Below are 16,565 nucleotides of genomic sequence, written 5' to 3' on the forward strand. Positions count from 1 at the left end.
TTACACATGAAATCATTGCACATTCCCCAAAAACGAATGCTGTTGGGAAGCAGCTCGTTTGGCAATGCTTTATACCGGTGCATTGTTAAACATGAAGGCAATGTTCCCATGCCGCCACGATTCAGTTGCGCCGTAAACAACTCGTAAAGGCACAAAAAAATGTGTCCATTGCCAATTTAACTCTTTATAAGGATAACTGTACAAAACTTCGATATTCTGTTGCCATCTATATGTACAAATATATATATAATACAGGTACATATGGAGAATTACCAGGTTACATTTTCCAAAAGTAATTTTCTAAACTACATATGAGTGTAGTCACAGCCGTATGTCTGCACATTATGTAAAACAAATATCAGTATTCATAGATTACATTTTTCTTACACCACCAGCAAACCAACCCAGAAACAGCGAATAGAGCAACCTCCAACAGCACAGACATACAGTGCATGTTTATTTAATGACTTTCAGTGTCCAGTTAGTTATGTATACTTTCACTCACTGCAAAGATAACAGGTTTGGCAATAGGTCCATGAAAAAGTCGTAACAGGTTATGCACACCCAAGCGCACACCCCCTCCTCCCCACCACCGCTCCTACCCAAATCGGCGATGCAGCACTGCCCATTGTCTTTCACAAGGATGTTCTTGCTCTTGATGTCGCGGTGCGCGATGCCCGGCTTGCCCTGCGTGCCTACGATCTCGACGTGGAGGTGCGCCAGCCCGGCGGCGGCCGACAGCGCGAGGCGCAGGCACGCGGCCGCGTCGAGCGTCGCCGAGTGCAGGTGGTCGTACAGCGACCCAGTCTCGTGGAAGTGCGTCACCAGCCACAGCTGCGTGCTCGAGTTGCGCGATGTCATGTCTGATGCGATGAAACCTGCGCCACCGTGGGCGAGCGGGCGGCGATGATTCCATGCAACAAAAAAAGGGGGATACGCAAAATAAGGAAAGATGGATGTTGCACGATGGAACCACAGGGTCCCGCAACGGCGCACTGTGGGTTTGTGTAATTGTGCAAGGCTGCCGTCGATCCAGCGCAGGGCAAGGGTCGTTGCCTCCGTGCCACAAGGGGACCGCGAAGGTTAATTGACCATACTTCACCAAACTAGTCGGCACCAATTGTTGGTGAAGGTAGGGCCGCATATACGCAGGAGCGTAGAGGTACAATGGGAATATGTGACACTGCCCTCTGCAACCCTACATTTAATCCTACCGCCTATAACGGTGGTCACCATTCCGAAAGCACTGTCCAGGCTCAAAGCCTGCTTAGCATTCGATATGTGACAGGATCAGGCACTGGGTGATTTAGTTGCAGGCAGTGTGGTTTAATTATTTGTAAGCGTGTACACACATGCTCTATAGATTAGGGATACAATGTTTAATACAAGCAGTTATTTACATAGTCATTAATGTATTACTGAACCTCTGTGACCATTTTTCTAAAGGGTACTGGGTCTCTGGTAAATTTCATATTGAATATATTCAAACTCAATGACCGTGTATATAAATTATGCTTAACTAATGAAATATTATTTTAATGCATGAGGATACGAGTATTATTTTACAATGAGCAAGGTGGGACGGAAATATAGTTCACCATTACATTTCGAATGGCTATAATTGCACGCATTCTATCTCTATGGTTGGACGGCGCTTAACCCCATTACACGTTTTGAACGATAAATGTTTGTACATCTTCTTGGTTCTTTCAGTTAAGTCACGTAGAAGGTAAATAATAAATCAAAATAAAAAAATATTTTATACAAATGTTGTATTTTTATTACTTTATTATTTCCCTTCTACGTGACTTTACCGAAAGAACCAAGAAGATGAATCCCTGGAGTCACGAAAGCTTTAAATCGAAAAATGTTCATACACTTTTAGGTTCGAGTAATTATGAAATAACTTATAACCCTTTGTAAATCCATTACCGAATATAAACAGAGAAGTTTGTTTGTTTGCCCATGTATGTATGTTGAACTTCTTTTGCACCGTATCTTGGCCAATCGGAGGTGCGGGTTTGTTAGTGCGGATTGTGGTGATGGGGTCGTGGCTAAGGTAGGACTCTCGGTTCAGATATCATGAGCCACTGATGTTAGCCGAAGCTGGTAATCAAACTCAGGTGACCGGATTCGTAGCGCGTTGTGGAGCAAACGAGAATATTTGTCTATTCACTGTACTCACAAATAAAACACGCCTTGCGTGTTAAGTTTGTGGTCCCCTCCCACCCCTCCGATTACCACGGTTGGCTACGTACGGTGTGAAATAAGTTCAACATCCATACATGAAATGGGCCAAATTGGCTTCACTTTGCTACTTAATTGCTTTTAATGTTGCAAAAATAAATGCAATTATGCGTTGTTATTCATGTGGGAAAGTACATGCGTGGTTTATGTGAGAATCAGTATGCATTGAAAACGTCATACACTGATGGACTGTGAAACGTAAAAAACAACAACAACAACAACGCTGTACCAACTACAGGTCAGTCAACCTTGCTGGGACTTTCATGCCACAGAATTTGGGTATCCGTGGGATGGCACTGAAAATTGATGGCAGTGGCTTAAAGAGCATCATCAGCATAAATGTAAGCCACACATTCAAGTATCCAATATCTAAGTGCAACGATGCAAATGAGATTTCATCAATCGTGGAATGATGACACCATCGTTATTCTTTTCGAAAAGGGGAGACAGCACTCATCTGAAGAATTACAGAGCCTCCTATCGCAAACATCGTTTATGAATCGGTCACGAAGATCACTGGGAACAGCACAATGGGCAATTTAGAGGCCAACCAAGCGCACGTGAGTGGACTGGATTTGGGAAGGTTTTTCAACCAACGACCACATAGATGCTACAATCAAATCCTAAAAATGACAAATTAATATCAAGTACCACTATATCTGACTTGTATACATTTTAAAACAGTTATTCAAGCTCTCACAAACCAATGCATATGAATTAAAATTAAATATTGAATGAATTGCTTACATTAAGATTGCATGAAGAAATCAGTAAAATACAGATCAGAACAGGAAACAGGCAAGGGCATACACTCTCACCAAGGTTATTTCGAACAACAGAATGTCACAGAATAGATTGGAGCAACATAGGCTAAAAAACAAATGTCAAGTTTTTTTTACGATATAATTTATATATATAATAATTACTTCCCCTTTATAAATTCACTCCCGGATGACAGTATCTCCACACAATGTCAGCCACGAGAGTTTTTGCCATACTTCACCATGCTGGCCAATGCAAGGGGAAAAACCTGTTCAGGTATCACTCATCACTGATGTTAGCCATGGTCAAGAATTGAACTGAAGGGAGAAGCACAGTGCGCTAAACACTGGACCACCACTCCACCCCGCAGTTATTGATATCGCTACAATATTCATGAGGTGGAATCTGCTGGATCAGTAATCTTTCCATGCACCGTACTCAGCAATGAAAACAAAGTCAACGGCCCAACAATCACCAACACTTCGATGGACCCATCCACTTTTGTGCCGGAAACAACAACAGTTGCCAGTCACTGGAAATGCATCACATTGTCACAAGAGATCCCCGATTTTCTTGCAGTTTCTCTAGCCAATTTGTTATTGCTATCATTTATGGCTTATTTATAACCTCAGAATATTAAATTAGGTTAAAACTACTTAAAAGTACACTTTTTTTAATTAGACTGATTAAAGTTTGTGATAAAAGCACAATTTGTTTTACAGTCGTTTACGTCGCGGGAAGTGGCGGCGGAGGCTTGAGGAGGCCTTCATCCAGCAGTGGAATGACCATGACCTGATAGATTGATGATTTTTGTAAGAAATGTGAAGCAATTTGGCTGTTACCAAGGATGTTTTCGTGCCGAAGTGACACCGTGTTGTAGATCTCGGTTTCGCGGACCCAGGAGTGCTCGTCGCGAGATGAGAATATTTTCACAGCGACGTTTTCACCCTGCCAGTGCCCCCTCCACACCTCTCCAAACCGACCCTTGCCTGCGCACGCACACGCAAGCGGAGAAACGTCCACACAAAAACAAATACAACACGCTTTCCACTTGAACGATACGAGTGCAGAGACTAAAATGAAGGGTTCTGCGTAGAGCGGCGCAATAGGATGTTGCTAAAATGTAGATAATTAAAATAACTGGTGAACGAAAGCATTGTAACAGAAAAATTTTGAGTGCTCGTGGATTCTCTCACATTGGCACATGTTGTCTCACGTATGTACTTAATTGCCCTCGTGCCATGCACCACCTGAGCTTACGACAATGCTAAATGATTCATCACTGCCGGACCTGATTATGCAGTGCACGTGCGTTCACATGCGCGGTGATTGGTGGAACAAAAAATGGAATGAACCGGAAAGAGAGGCAGACCTAACAGAGAATGGCTTGACAACATAAGAGATTTGGGCCAGAAAGATGCGCACTACTTGAGCATATTGGCACAAGACAGAGGAAAGTGCAAACATATGACATCTACAGGTTATCTGCCCATGGATCGTGATGATGATGTGTACTCGCGAAAAGCACTTGCCCCAACAGCCTATCAAAGGTTATATGGTGGGCACCTTTGTGTACGTGTGTGAATTTTCTGGTCCAGTCAATGGACATTAGCAAGTATGGTGGGGTTTGGAATGGAGTATCTGTTCATGAGAAAATATGTGTCCATATCCATCTTATCTTAACTTAATGGAATTTATAAAGCGCTTTAAATAAGGGGCTTTACGAAGAATTAACAATGGTACATATGAATGTAATGATGGAGATGAGGTGAATACAATAGATGAGAGGAAGCAATGGGTAAATCTGTGATGCGTGAATTCGGTGAGAGCTAAACTGATGACAGTAAATGATGATGATGATGGAATAAATGGCGAACGAGTGAAAGCCATATAATGATAATATCTAAAAGAGGGAACAGTAACGGTGGTGGTTCTGAGGGGGAGAATAAGGGGTCGTAATGTGAGCTAGGGAAAATAGGTGAGTTTTTGGGTGAGGAGCGGAAACTAGTGAGCCAAGGTGACAGTTTAATGTGGCAACAACTGACCGACACAGTCCACCAGGGTAATCTGGCGCGCCACGGTGCGCTGCACTAAGAAGGGCAGACCCGAGCCGCTGCCCGATGTGCAAGAGTGATCAAATAGGTCCTGTGGGGAACAGACAAAACAAAAAAAGTCAGCTGAGCGAATTATTAAAACAAGCATTTCACTCATCCTGAAGGCATCTTGCCCTGCAGCTCCCCTTTGTGTCTGTGTCTGGAACTACTCAAAAGAGCTGTGCGCGTGGGCTGCCTGCTGTAGGGCACCTTTGGAACAGTGGCACCGAGTTTCAGTGAGAATGTAGTTTTGTATTGGCATGATGTAAGATCTACCGTATCATGGATAAGAGTCAAAAGATGATGACTAACTCTGTCGTACGTCTTTTTTTTAATCGAGAGGAATAGACGTGGCTATTTCTTTCAAATCCACACAATGTGGCAAACTATGCCTTCCTTCCCCAAGGGCATAAATTACTCCGGAGTTAAATTCTCAGCAACATTGTGGGTAGCAGTGCTTAAACAAAGAGTGAAAATGTTAGATAACATGCTATTTTATAAGGTTTTAGTCACACAAAAAAAACCCGTGGTGCAGATTCAGTAATAGCTTTGATTACTGAAAAAGTGCATGATATCACCGAAGAAACGTTTTTTAACAGCACTGCAATGCATACGCAGAAGTTAAATAATTCAAGTGCAAACTTATTTGTCAACCATTCTTTGATTCAAAATTGTATATTTAAAAAAAAAGAATTACAGACCCATTCAACTCCCTATAGTATGAATAAACATTGTCCACAAAGATCTTAAGAGAACCAAAGAATGGACAGTCTGAAGCCCAACCAACTGTTTGAGTAAGCAGGATTTTATTGACCAGGTAAACACTCAGATTCTAAGAATATTTATTATCAAATTCCACTAGAACTGGCTTTTATAGATTAAGTGGAAATTGATCCATCCATCCACGTTCTCACAAACTAAGCCCTTTCAAAATAAATCAAAATCACCAAATCCATCTATATTTATTAAATGGCTATGTTCTTGTTTTTTCGTATGGGTGATGTTTTTTCACATTCAGATGGTCAAGTCAGATCACCGTATCAGCAGCAGTGGGAGTATATCACCACGATGTCTCCTTCAAATTTGTGGACCGGGAATTGCATTGTTACATGTTGTATGGTCTGTTCTGGATGACCACAGTCGCACAATGGAGAATTTTTTATTTAACATTTGTGCATCTGTCATGGTTTGTGCGGATGTGGTTTAGGGGTGGACCGTGAGCTTTGCGTAAGATCAAAACTAGAGCTCTTCTGTGTTGGGTCTTTCGCATGGATTAAATGGCTATGCTGAGATGACATGAAGCAATAAAATACAATTCCGAAGAGGAGGTGGGCAAGGAGATGCGCCCTGCCCTCACAGTGACTTTAGAATCCATTGACTGAAAATATTTTTTTCTGAAAAATGGATGAAGGAAATCAAACCATGAACATAAATGGAGACATTTCTAACGACGTTTACCGATAACAGTCGTTATAATAACCAATTAACTAAAACTTAAAATGAAGAGACACATTGGAAAATACAATCGAGTATGTATAGTCAGATCATGATGGTGAGACCTTGTGGGGAGGTCTTCATCGAGCAAGGGATTGATCTTGGCTGATCATAGCGATGAATGATTACATTAATAAGTGAAATAGTTGAAGACACGAGGTTGCAACCTAAAACTAGCAACTCTTCTGTAACCAGCCACAATACATTCCAATAATTGTGGCCGCTCAAACTCTAAAAAACAAAAGCTCTCGTTTCACGACTAAATTTCCGGAATAATATCGCAGCGAGAATGAAGCAAAGAGTTTTCAGATCAACTCACGGCCAGCGTGCTGTCGCCCACATTGGTGGGAATGAGTGCGTCAGCCGCGTTTCCCTTCTCGTCGTCAATGGACGGCAGATGCTTGATACGGCGCCAAAGAATGCGGTGGATAACGAGTATCACCACCCCAGACAGCCCCAGGAGCAGTAGAAAGGGCCCCACGATGAGCAGCGCCAGCCTCTGCAACCCCGGAGCGTTGGGATCTTCTGTCGGTTCTGTCAGGGGCCAAATAAACAATCAGCAGCTGACTCAAGCACACAGATTACGTGGCCACCAGGGCCAGCTTCAGAATATCAACGTAATAAGTGAGTGCTCATTATAGCAGACTGGGAAATAGGGGGGGAAGGGGTGGGAGGAGCATGATGATTCTACCAGAGTCCTGGATAATCATAACATTAGCAAAAGCAGATGAGCCTCTTGAAAGTTAAATAATAATACAGTAATTCCACAATTTATGTCTCCCCCTTTTACGTCGTTTTGCAAATAAGTCATCACTTTATTAATACGACCTCAGCCCCACACTTACATCGCGAACAGTATCTGTCCTTTCTCATATCCGTCGCCTCAGCCTTCGTCTCCACTTATCCCGTAAAAATTGCTTTGATTTGCGTCACTTCCATATCCGTCGCATCTTTCAGGAAAGTATCCCCAACGTAAACCGCGGTACATTACCGTCATAATAATGCAAATGATTGACTTGGGGAAGCCTCGCTCGTCAGCAAGGTCCTGTGTCTTGTGATGTTTTGTCAATACCAAAAAAAAGAGTGTTTGGCTTGGAGTGGGAGGAAGTACCCAGAGAGAAAAAATTCATAAAGGAAGTGAGAGACTCATCCACTGCCATCCCCTGGTCACTTTCAGTCGTGTCTACAAACACGACCGCTGTTCGTAGATGGACAGACTGACGTCACTGTGGGCTCCCGCAGCCACCACACCACGACCAAGAGATTGGGTTCTGGCACAATGACAACATATGTATTAAATTTTGACTTAAAACTTTCGTGACTGCAGGAATTAATATTCTTGGTTCTTTCAGTAAAGTCACGAAAATAGAAAAAATTAACACCGCTTGTGTTGCGATCGAAACGTCGTGGATTTTTTGCTTTGATTATTTCCAATTTATTCTATATAGATTTTAAATGTAATTTTATTATTATTTTAAATGTTTTTATTTTTTGTTTTCTATTTACGTGACCAAGAATAACATGTATTACGAGCCATTGCATCAGGGTGACAGCAAGCAGCTCCCCCATTGATAATTATAATCAATCGTCCCACTGCTACACTCGGGTGATGAAGACATGTGTCGGTGGCTGTTGGTACAGAGCCATTTCACATTGATTGGTGTACAAAAACAAGACTGCTTTCACGGGTGACAACACATAGCGGCGAGGGGATGGCATTATTTGCCGAGAGTGCCAATGTGACGCATTCATTTATTTATAACTGCCTTTTGTGTTTAGTTTGTTGTCCTTCCCTCGAACCTCTGATTAGCATGGTTGGCTACGTACAGCGTGAAAGAAGTTATTCATACATATGCAGTCATGAAGAACCATTCACCATTTTTGAAACATAAAACCATGGTTTCGAATGTTACGTCTCGAACCAGCTGTAATCTGCGTTGTGTAAAGAATTATTAAAAATGTGTGTTTTTTATGGAATTCATAAGTGACATTCTGTTATGTAAACCAGACAGACCATATTAGCAAGCTCCACAATTTATAATTCTCCAAGTCATTGCTCCTCTGTGGGGCGGTACTCATGTGCTTGCTCTTTCCACTACAAAATCGAGCTTTCTGTGACATTGTCAAGCTCTCAGCGGTGGGGATTGCAGGCACCGATTATTTTATCAATTAATCCATCTCTCATGTGCGAGACCTGAAAAAAGTAACTTAAGGCAGCAGGCATTTAAACGGTGCATCGATTCAAAAAGATTCTTACACTCACAATGTGTGCATGAAATTAATTTTTTTAAGAATAAAAAAATTGTTCGATCCATATATGTTGTTTGTAATATTACTCGGCTCTCTGTGCAGCTCTTGCAGGCAAATATTTGCCACATTGAAAAATTAATTTAAATTGAGGCATCGAACAATCACCCAGAATTGTGATAATTCAGCTAATCGTGAGGTGGGGGGGACGAACTTTACACGCTGACCAGACACTTGTGTCCATCAGGTCATTGGCGTTCCAGATTGGCATTCCAGATATTATAAAGCATAATTTGTATAAAATCAACCAAACTTCAGACTGGTTTTGACCATCTGAGTCTCACCAGCACAGTCAGACTTGTTCAACAAACACTGCTCGATTACCAGACTGTTACTGAAAAGAGCACTCGATATAAACCGCTCGTACAAGCTTCAACCCATGATGCTCCACACGTCAACACAACGAGCGAGTGCGCCATCCATTCAGGTCATTCGTGGCCGTTGGGCGTGCTGGGCGTGCGCGCGCATCTGCCGGGCACGTGGTGCGGCGTCGTGTTACAAGGCACGCACTGGGCTTTGGTTCCAGGGCGACGGTGGAGTTGAAGTTGCACAGGTGGCCGCGGCAACACTCGATGGCTTGCTCCGAACTGGGCGGCGTGCGGCACGTCAGCTTGCCCTGCACGTTGGCGCGGAAGCAGCCCTTCTGAAGCACCGGCACGCCGTCCTCCAGGTTGACCGAGGTGAAGCAGTGGTGGCCGTGACACCGGTCCAGGTCGTCGCAGGACATGCCCTCGCACACGCACTCGTAAGTCGCCGGGGCGGGCACCGCCGCTGCCGCCGCCGCCGCCGCCGCCGCCGCCGACCTGGAACTGCGCAAATCTCTCCCTGCTAACAACGCACACGGTCCCCACAAGGAAGACGCACTGTCAGGAATTGGAAATGCATCTCGGCGAGGGTAATAAAACAGGAGGGGCTGTTTTGAAAAAATAACAAAAGCGTTATCTGGCAATGATGATAATTAAGGTGTAACGTGGAAACCGGATTCTTGAAAATAGACAGTGTTTTCTGGATTATAAGACGCCCACTTCGGAAAGACACACCCCAACTTGTGCCTGGTGTCTATACAGTTCTACATTCTAGATTTGAAGCTTTCGTGACTGCAATGATTCATATTCTCAGGTTTTTTCGGTAAAGTCACGTAGGTAAAAACATTAAAATTAATGAAAGTAAAATAAAACAAAACAAAATAAAATTCACGACGTTTCGGAGGCAACACAAGTCTCCGTCATCAGGTGGCTGTGACGGTCCCACCTGATGACGGAGACTTGTGTTGCCTCCGAAACGTCGTGAATTTTATTTTGTTTTGTTTTATTTTACTTTCATTAATTTTAATGTTTTTACCTACGTGACTTTACCGAAAAAACCTGAGAATACAGTTCTACATATTTAGTCCCACACACAGATTATAAGATGCACCACCACCTTTTGATTTAAAAAAGAAAAAAAGAGTGCACCTAATAATACGGAGAATTGAATGTTCACAATAGTTTGATAGCACGTGAGAATGTGATAGCACATGTGAATGGCACATCATACCCCAAGTACAGAGGTTAGAATTTATCAGATATCGTGGGTGTGAAGTGACATTTGCACGTGCTATCAAATATAATTAAAAGTAGTCTTGTAATTTTATCACCGTGAAATTTCCCATTTAACTTTATTATAGTAATAGTACTATCAGTTTCATGTTGAATAACAAGGTCTTTTTTCATTACATTCCTGGAACTAGAAACATTGTCACCAGTCTGTCAGCGTACAGCTGACAACCAAGGAGGAGGAGTGCCAAACGGTAGCCGGTTGGTTCAAGAGCACGAATCAATTACTGCTGAAATCCTTGGGCAGTCGCCCACGGTTAAACTGAGATCTCCAGTGTAGAAAGGTGATGTCACCAACGACTGCACAAAAAAATGTGTTCATTTAGTTTTTTCTCTTCATTTGGCCAATTCCAATTCTGAGATTATAACATTCCAATTTGACTGAATGGCGATGGGCACTCTTTACATGGCATATAAAAGGTAATTTTACAAGTATGGATAAAGATGCCCTTTTAAATAACTTCAGAAGTGGTTCTCTGACATCATCTTGTGGAGCTACACTGTGGTGCTCAAATAGCGAAGTGAGATCTCAATGGACATATCTTAATCTCTTGACCCTATTGTGTGATTGTAATATAATTTGAGGAAAGAAAAAGGTACAACCAACGCTTCATGCTCATATAGACAATATGTCAATTGTAAATACAGAAACGACAGCTAAAGCCAGGGGAAACTCACTGGGAAAAGAGGTTGCAGATCCGGCCAAAGCAATAAGGGCACCAAACAGCGTCACAGCCAGTGCCATCATCATCACAACCTGCAACAGACGCCAAGTGAAACCATCAACACACACCAACACGGCCGTTTGTTCGTCACCGATTGAAGAGATTCCGACTTACTGTAGAAGCTGAGGTGGCAAGTAGGCATTTCATAAAGGGAGACCGGGGAGATTATAACAACCCAAATGAGCACAGGAATTTTGACTTAAAGCTTTAATGACTGCAGGAATTCATATTCTTTGGGTCTTTCGGTAAAGTCCCGTAGACAGGTTCAAACAGAATAACAAAAAACTACGACGTTTTCGAACCCAACGCAAGCGATCGAAACGTCACAGTTTTTTGTTATTTTTTAGTTTTTTTCTTTGAACCTATCTACAGGACTTTACCGAAAGACCCAAAGAATGTGAGCACAGGCATTTTAATAAGTAACGACCACACCTCTTACCTAATACCAATGACAATGTCACTGACTATATTGCAAACTTATATCATTCACCAATATATTTTAAAACTACACCAAATTAGTTTCAAACTCTTTAAAATTCACTTTCAATAAAATAAAACTTACTCGGCAATGAAAAAAGTATTTATTCTTAGCATTCCATTGAAATTACCGCATTGGTAAATTACATGTCTACAGAAATGGGTATTATTTCAAGTGTTACAGTCAGTTTAATTCATTTAAATCATCTCAGACTTCCCAGTTTTTCAGCTGAATCACGTAGTTAATCAGCTGACTGCGCCAATAATTCTGCAATATAAACGCCTTTACAAATGACAGGCAGATAAGCGTTTGCTGATCCGTGGAAGGATGGCCCTGCAAATGCCAGTCCAGAGTTTGAATCCCTGTAATTCACAAGTCTCTAATTATAAAGAGATATTATATTACATGCTGGTCTCTCTTGCCTGGCCATGTGTAAACATATGAATAAACAAAACAATCTAAGATATATGGCAATGTGGTTAAACTAATCGACGAGATTCATGCCCTTTCAAATGCGTGCCGGTTTTGCTGTAAGAATAATTTTAAATTTGTTTAGAGAGACCAACAATTATTATTCCCTCCTCTGGAAGATGCAAATACTGCAAACATATATCATCACGCGTTCCAAGGCATTGACTTGAACTTGTATAATACTTGGAAATGTGTACAGCAATTTCTTCTTAGAATCAGTGCCAAAACGCATCGTTTTGGTGATTTGTACCATTCATAGTAGTAGAAATTCAGCCTCTCTGTGAATTGGACAAACAGAGACGGTTTCTAATACAATGGTGCTCTCTATGCACAGCAACAATATTCCTACATAACAATTCCTCTATGACTGGTGATTAATTATGTAAGCATTTGCAATTACTTTACTGAATATGTAATTTAATAAATGCGTTTTTTATTACATACACATACGGATGTTGTTATTTGAAGGCGCAGTTAAAAGGTGATATTTTCATCTCTGTCGTATGTATCTCAGGACCATTATACACGTTAATTATGGTATCTAAGACTTCCTGGTTGAAAACACAAAGTTAACCCCCATTAATATCACCACGGCATTGAAGCAGAAATGCGATAGCCAAGTACTTCTGCAGTACTCTTGCTTTTGGAATAAAACAGTAAAAATATTGGAAAAATAATAAACTCACAGATAGGGTAGCAACCTACTTGCATTTCTGCCATATACAGGTATCTCAATGCCTGTGCAGGGTGGGGTCTCTTTTGCATGATCTCATTGTGATCCGCCAACCCTGCCTCCAAGTTCATAGCTTACAGGTGTGCATCACAGCACTGAGCCACCACTGGCTGTTTCACGATGGAATCACTTAATTTTTCCAGATTTTATAATATCAACAAATTTGTACTCAATTTATAAATGTACAGATTCCCACTTATTCTGCTGAATTGTGGTCGAAGTGTACTGTGGTTTGGTAGTATGAACATTTCCTATAACCAGTCCAAGCTCACTGCTAATGTGTAAGCTTTAAAAAAAATCCTTACCTGATTTCACCATCCAATGTGATTGATAGTAAATAGTAATGGTAAAATGGCAATAATAAGTAGGGTCAGTTTTTAAAAATGCAAATGTGGAGGGAAAAACCAGAGGGCCCGGAGAAAAATCCACACGACCACAAATTTACAGGCGTCAGGATCAGGATCAGGATCAATCCCACGACCTCCTCCATACCAGGCGAGGTAGCTAACATCTTGCTACCGTGGTACCGCCCTGAGACAACTGCACAGGAAAAAAGCTAAACAGCAATTCAACAGAGCCATTTTTTGTATAAAAACTCACACTTGCCAACAATACTGCCTTAAAAAGAAAAACATATAGAACCGGTGACATTTCAGGAATTGGCCATTTCTTCATAGGGCCATTTCCCAAAACACCACAAATTATATATTTATTTTAAGGTAGTGTTGTTGACGAGCGTTTCGTGTTCTTTGTTAATTGTGCACCACTGCCAATGGAGCATCACCAAATAACGTGTTCAATAAGCAGTTCTTCCAGTGCCATGTCATCCCTGAAATATTGGGCACAAGTGATATATCCGGAGCATGATGTCATTATAAGCCGACATTATTAATCATCTCGACATTCTATAGCCGTCGCAGCCATACAAGGAAAAACATATAACAGGCCACATTTCCGGCAAAATCCCTTACTTAAGTGTTATGAAGGGTCTTTGCCTGAAACGTCGCCTGTTACATTTTTCCCTTTTAAGGCAGCAGTGTTATTGACCAATCTGTTGGTTACATTTTCTGGACAATATTGATTTAATCTTGATTTGAATCTTGATTTGAAGCTATCGTGACTGCAGGAATCCATACTCTTTGGTTCGTTCAAAAAATACCCCAAAGCCTCCAGGAGGTGGCAGCAAAATTCTGTTTATCGACCACAAATCAGAGCGCACCACGCACGCCAGGAATGTTTTGCAAACGGTTTACGTTAACTGCTACATACAGATAAATGAATGATCGCAGTGAAGGGGAACACAATAATGTTTGTACACTGTACTTCCTATTCAAGAAAACAAGCCCATGAAAATGTGAAAATTTGCGTTTGGTTGTTTGGGTCGCATCGTTAAAGTTTTTTTTTATATAAAAAAAAATCCTAACTATTTTCGCGAGCTATTTTAATAGCTCACAAGGCATTTCGGAATAAACAAGAGTATGTACTTGACGCACTGCGAGTCTGGGGGTGGGCTATCGGAAGTCATCCATTTGGCACACAATGTGCGCCCTGGGTATGTGGTGGCCGCGTTGGAGCCACGGTTATCAAGCCCATCCATCTGCTTGGTCTTGGAGAAGCTCGTGGGCGGAGGGCGTGGGGCAGGAAAAGCCCAAAACACAAAAGAGCAGCAGTCTCAAAGCTGACGCATGCTTAAATATTTTTTAAAAAACCCAGCCTGTTCACTGTATTAAAGCCATGACGGCCCAACGTTCCATGTTTACATGGTGGAAGGACGATAACATGTACGGTGCAGTAAAAAAAGACAAAATTATCTTTAAATTACAATTATTAGAAATACTGTAAACAAACACATCCCAGAAATTAGCGCACTGCCCACCATTATTCATTCAAGTGATGTGTCAATTAATTACCTTTATCCATTAACATCCGGGATTCTAATTACTGGACTAATGATCCTCCTTCATAAAAGCTGTTGTGCAGTAAAAAGCTGAGATCAAATGTGAAATTCCATTACGAGGTTTTACACAGGACTAACGTGTACACGATAATGGATTTAAATAATTTGGCTACGCAAAAGCGCAACACCATATTTCCTCTCCGCTGCACACACACGAGTCTCTGTGCTCTTTCCTGCCATGTTAGAAAGATCAGAAGACTCCTTTGGGCAAGAAGCCCATCTGCGGGTTAACAACTTTACATATTAATTGAGCGTTGAACAAAGGGGCATTAAATCCTTTAGATTTTTTCAATCAGTGGTGCAATAGGGGAAAAGCCGGAGTCTGCCCACATGCTGGGAGAGTCGCTGCCTCCCTGCTGTTGCTGTTAATTCCCGTGAGTCACACCAGAGCTCAAGTCCCATTCCCGAAGTCCGACTTGACTCCCCACTGCAACCCACTGGTGTGGGGGGGGGGGTTCACACACAGCAATCCCGGAATACAAAGCGGCACACATCCCATGATCTCAAGGCCTACAAAGGCACGAGGCCACGTGAAGTTGATGTTCATCCGTTCAAATCACATTATGAAATATTTTTTTACGAGCATCGTCTTTGCTGCTGCCCTATAACAGAGGGGACTTTTTTTTCTTCTTCTTCTACAAATCAAACGGGGAAATGCATCAATTGCATTTGCAAGCGAGATATCTTTTCTGGATATGGTTTCATGTTGTAAAATTTTAAACAAAAGCAGTGAATAAAAAACTATAACAAAGAAAGTGAGTTTGCACAACATTTTAAATGTAAGACTTTCTTTTTTACAAACGCCAAATGTAAAAAAGTTAACAAAAGCAGAAGCAATAAAAAAAAATCACAGAAGTGCTAAATAATACAAATTATAACGAGTATATTCCGTTCTAATATTCAACGTACAAAATATGTACTACACCGTACTTTATTACATTAAGTTTCATGCAAATGGTTAACAAAATTAAATCGAGAAGAAAACGGGCACTTCATTTTTCTGACTCTCTGTCACACGGCCAAGTACAGCTGCAGACCCTTTTCACTGCTCAGCAGGTACACCGCCTGCTTCACACAACGCTTGTTTCGCATTGTTATGGTTGCTGGGCTCAGGGTGCAATAATATCTCAATGAGTATACTTTCAAAAAAGCAACAGAACCACGGGACTGAAACTCCATGGCGACATAAAACAAAACGATTGCACAGTGCCAGACTGGGAAACATGTGTGGCTACACGGTCGATGCTCTTCAAGACTTAATATTTTCAACAGTGACCCATCTGATTTGCCACTCTAATATAACTTCGTGGTGGTTGCCATTTATCTCTTGCGGAGTTTCAAACATCAACAACAGCTTCCTCTGAGATATAACGTGCATTTGGTCCAAAAAAAACAATACCAATTTCAGCGTTTACTTTATCTACAGTCATTGCTCTAAGAAGGCCGAATGCTTTTGATGAAATGGTATGTGCCATTTGTCATTAGGCGCTTCAGTTGATAATATTTTGTGCATCAAAAGAAGAATTGTTTCATGTCCAAGCGTTGCACTTCCTAAGGTTTCGCTTGAGACTTCCAACAGCTTTAACTGTGTGGCAAACGTTTCAACATTACACATTTAACAGCTGATCACAAATTAACAAATGCTTCCAACTCTGACACGGTTAGATTTTAGAAGCACTGCACCGATATATGTGGAAAGTGCA

At 41.6% G+C, this 16,565-nt stretch overlaps 1 protein-coding gene across 4 annotated transcripts in view; it reads right to left on the bottom strand.

Moving 5' to 3' along the window:
• The window catches only part of ACVR1 (activin A receptor type 1), a 39,363-nt gene that overhangs the window by 9,411 nt on the left and 13,387 nt on the right, over nt 1-16,565 (bottom strand). For 2 of the 4 annotated variants that reach the window (XM_078869305.1, XM_078869300.1), the window contains exons 2-7: nt 11,177-11,255; nt 9,414-9,728; nt 6,916-7,130; nt 5,055-5,154; nt 3,852-3,998; nt 603-878 (exon numbers count right to left, since the gene is read on the bottom strand). In XM_078869305.1, the coding sequence (XP_078725431.1) occupies nt 603-878; nt 3,852-3,998; nt 5,055-5,154; nt 6,916-7,130; nt 9,414-9,728; nt 11,177-11,249 (1,126 nt within the window). In that variant the 5' untranslated portion in view covers nt 11,250-11,255. Of the gene's footprint in view, nt 1-602; nt 879-3,851; nt 3,999-5,054; nt 5,155-6,915; nt 7,131-9,413; nt 9,732-11,176; nt 11,256-16,565 lie in introns of all 4 variants that reach the window. The other 2 variants (XM_078869295.1, XM_078869286.1) reach the window with 1 other exon arrangement.

Source organism: Lampetra fluviatilis, chromosome 2 (assembly GCF_964198595.1).
Source record: "Lampetra fluviatilis chromosome 2, kcLamFluv1.1, whole genome shotgun sequence".
NCBI lineage: Eukaryota > Metazoa > Chordata > Hyperoartia > Petromyzontiformes > Petromyzontidae > Lampetra > Lampetra fluviatilis.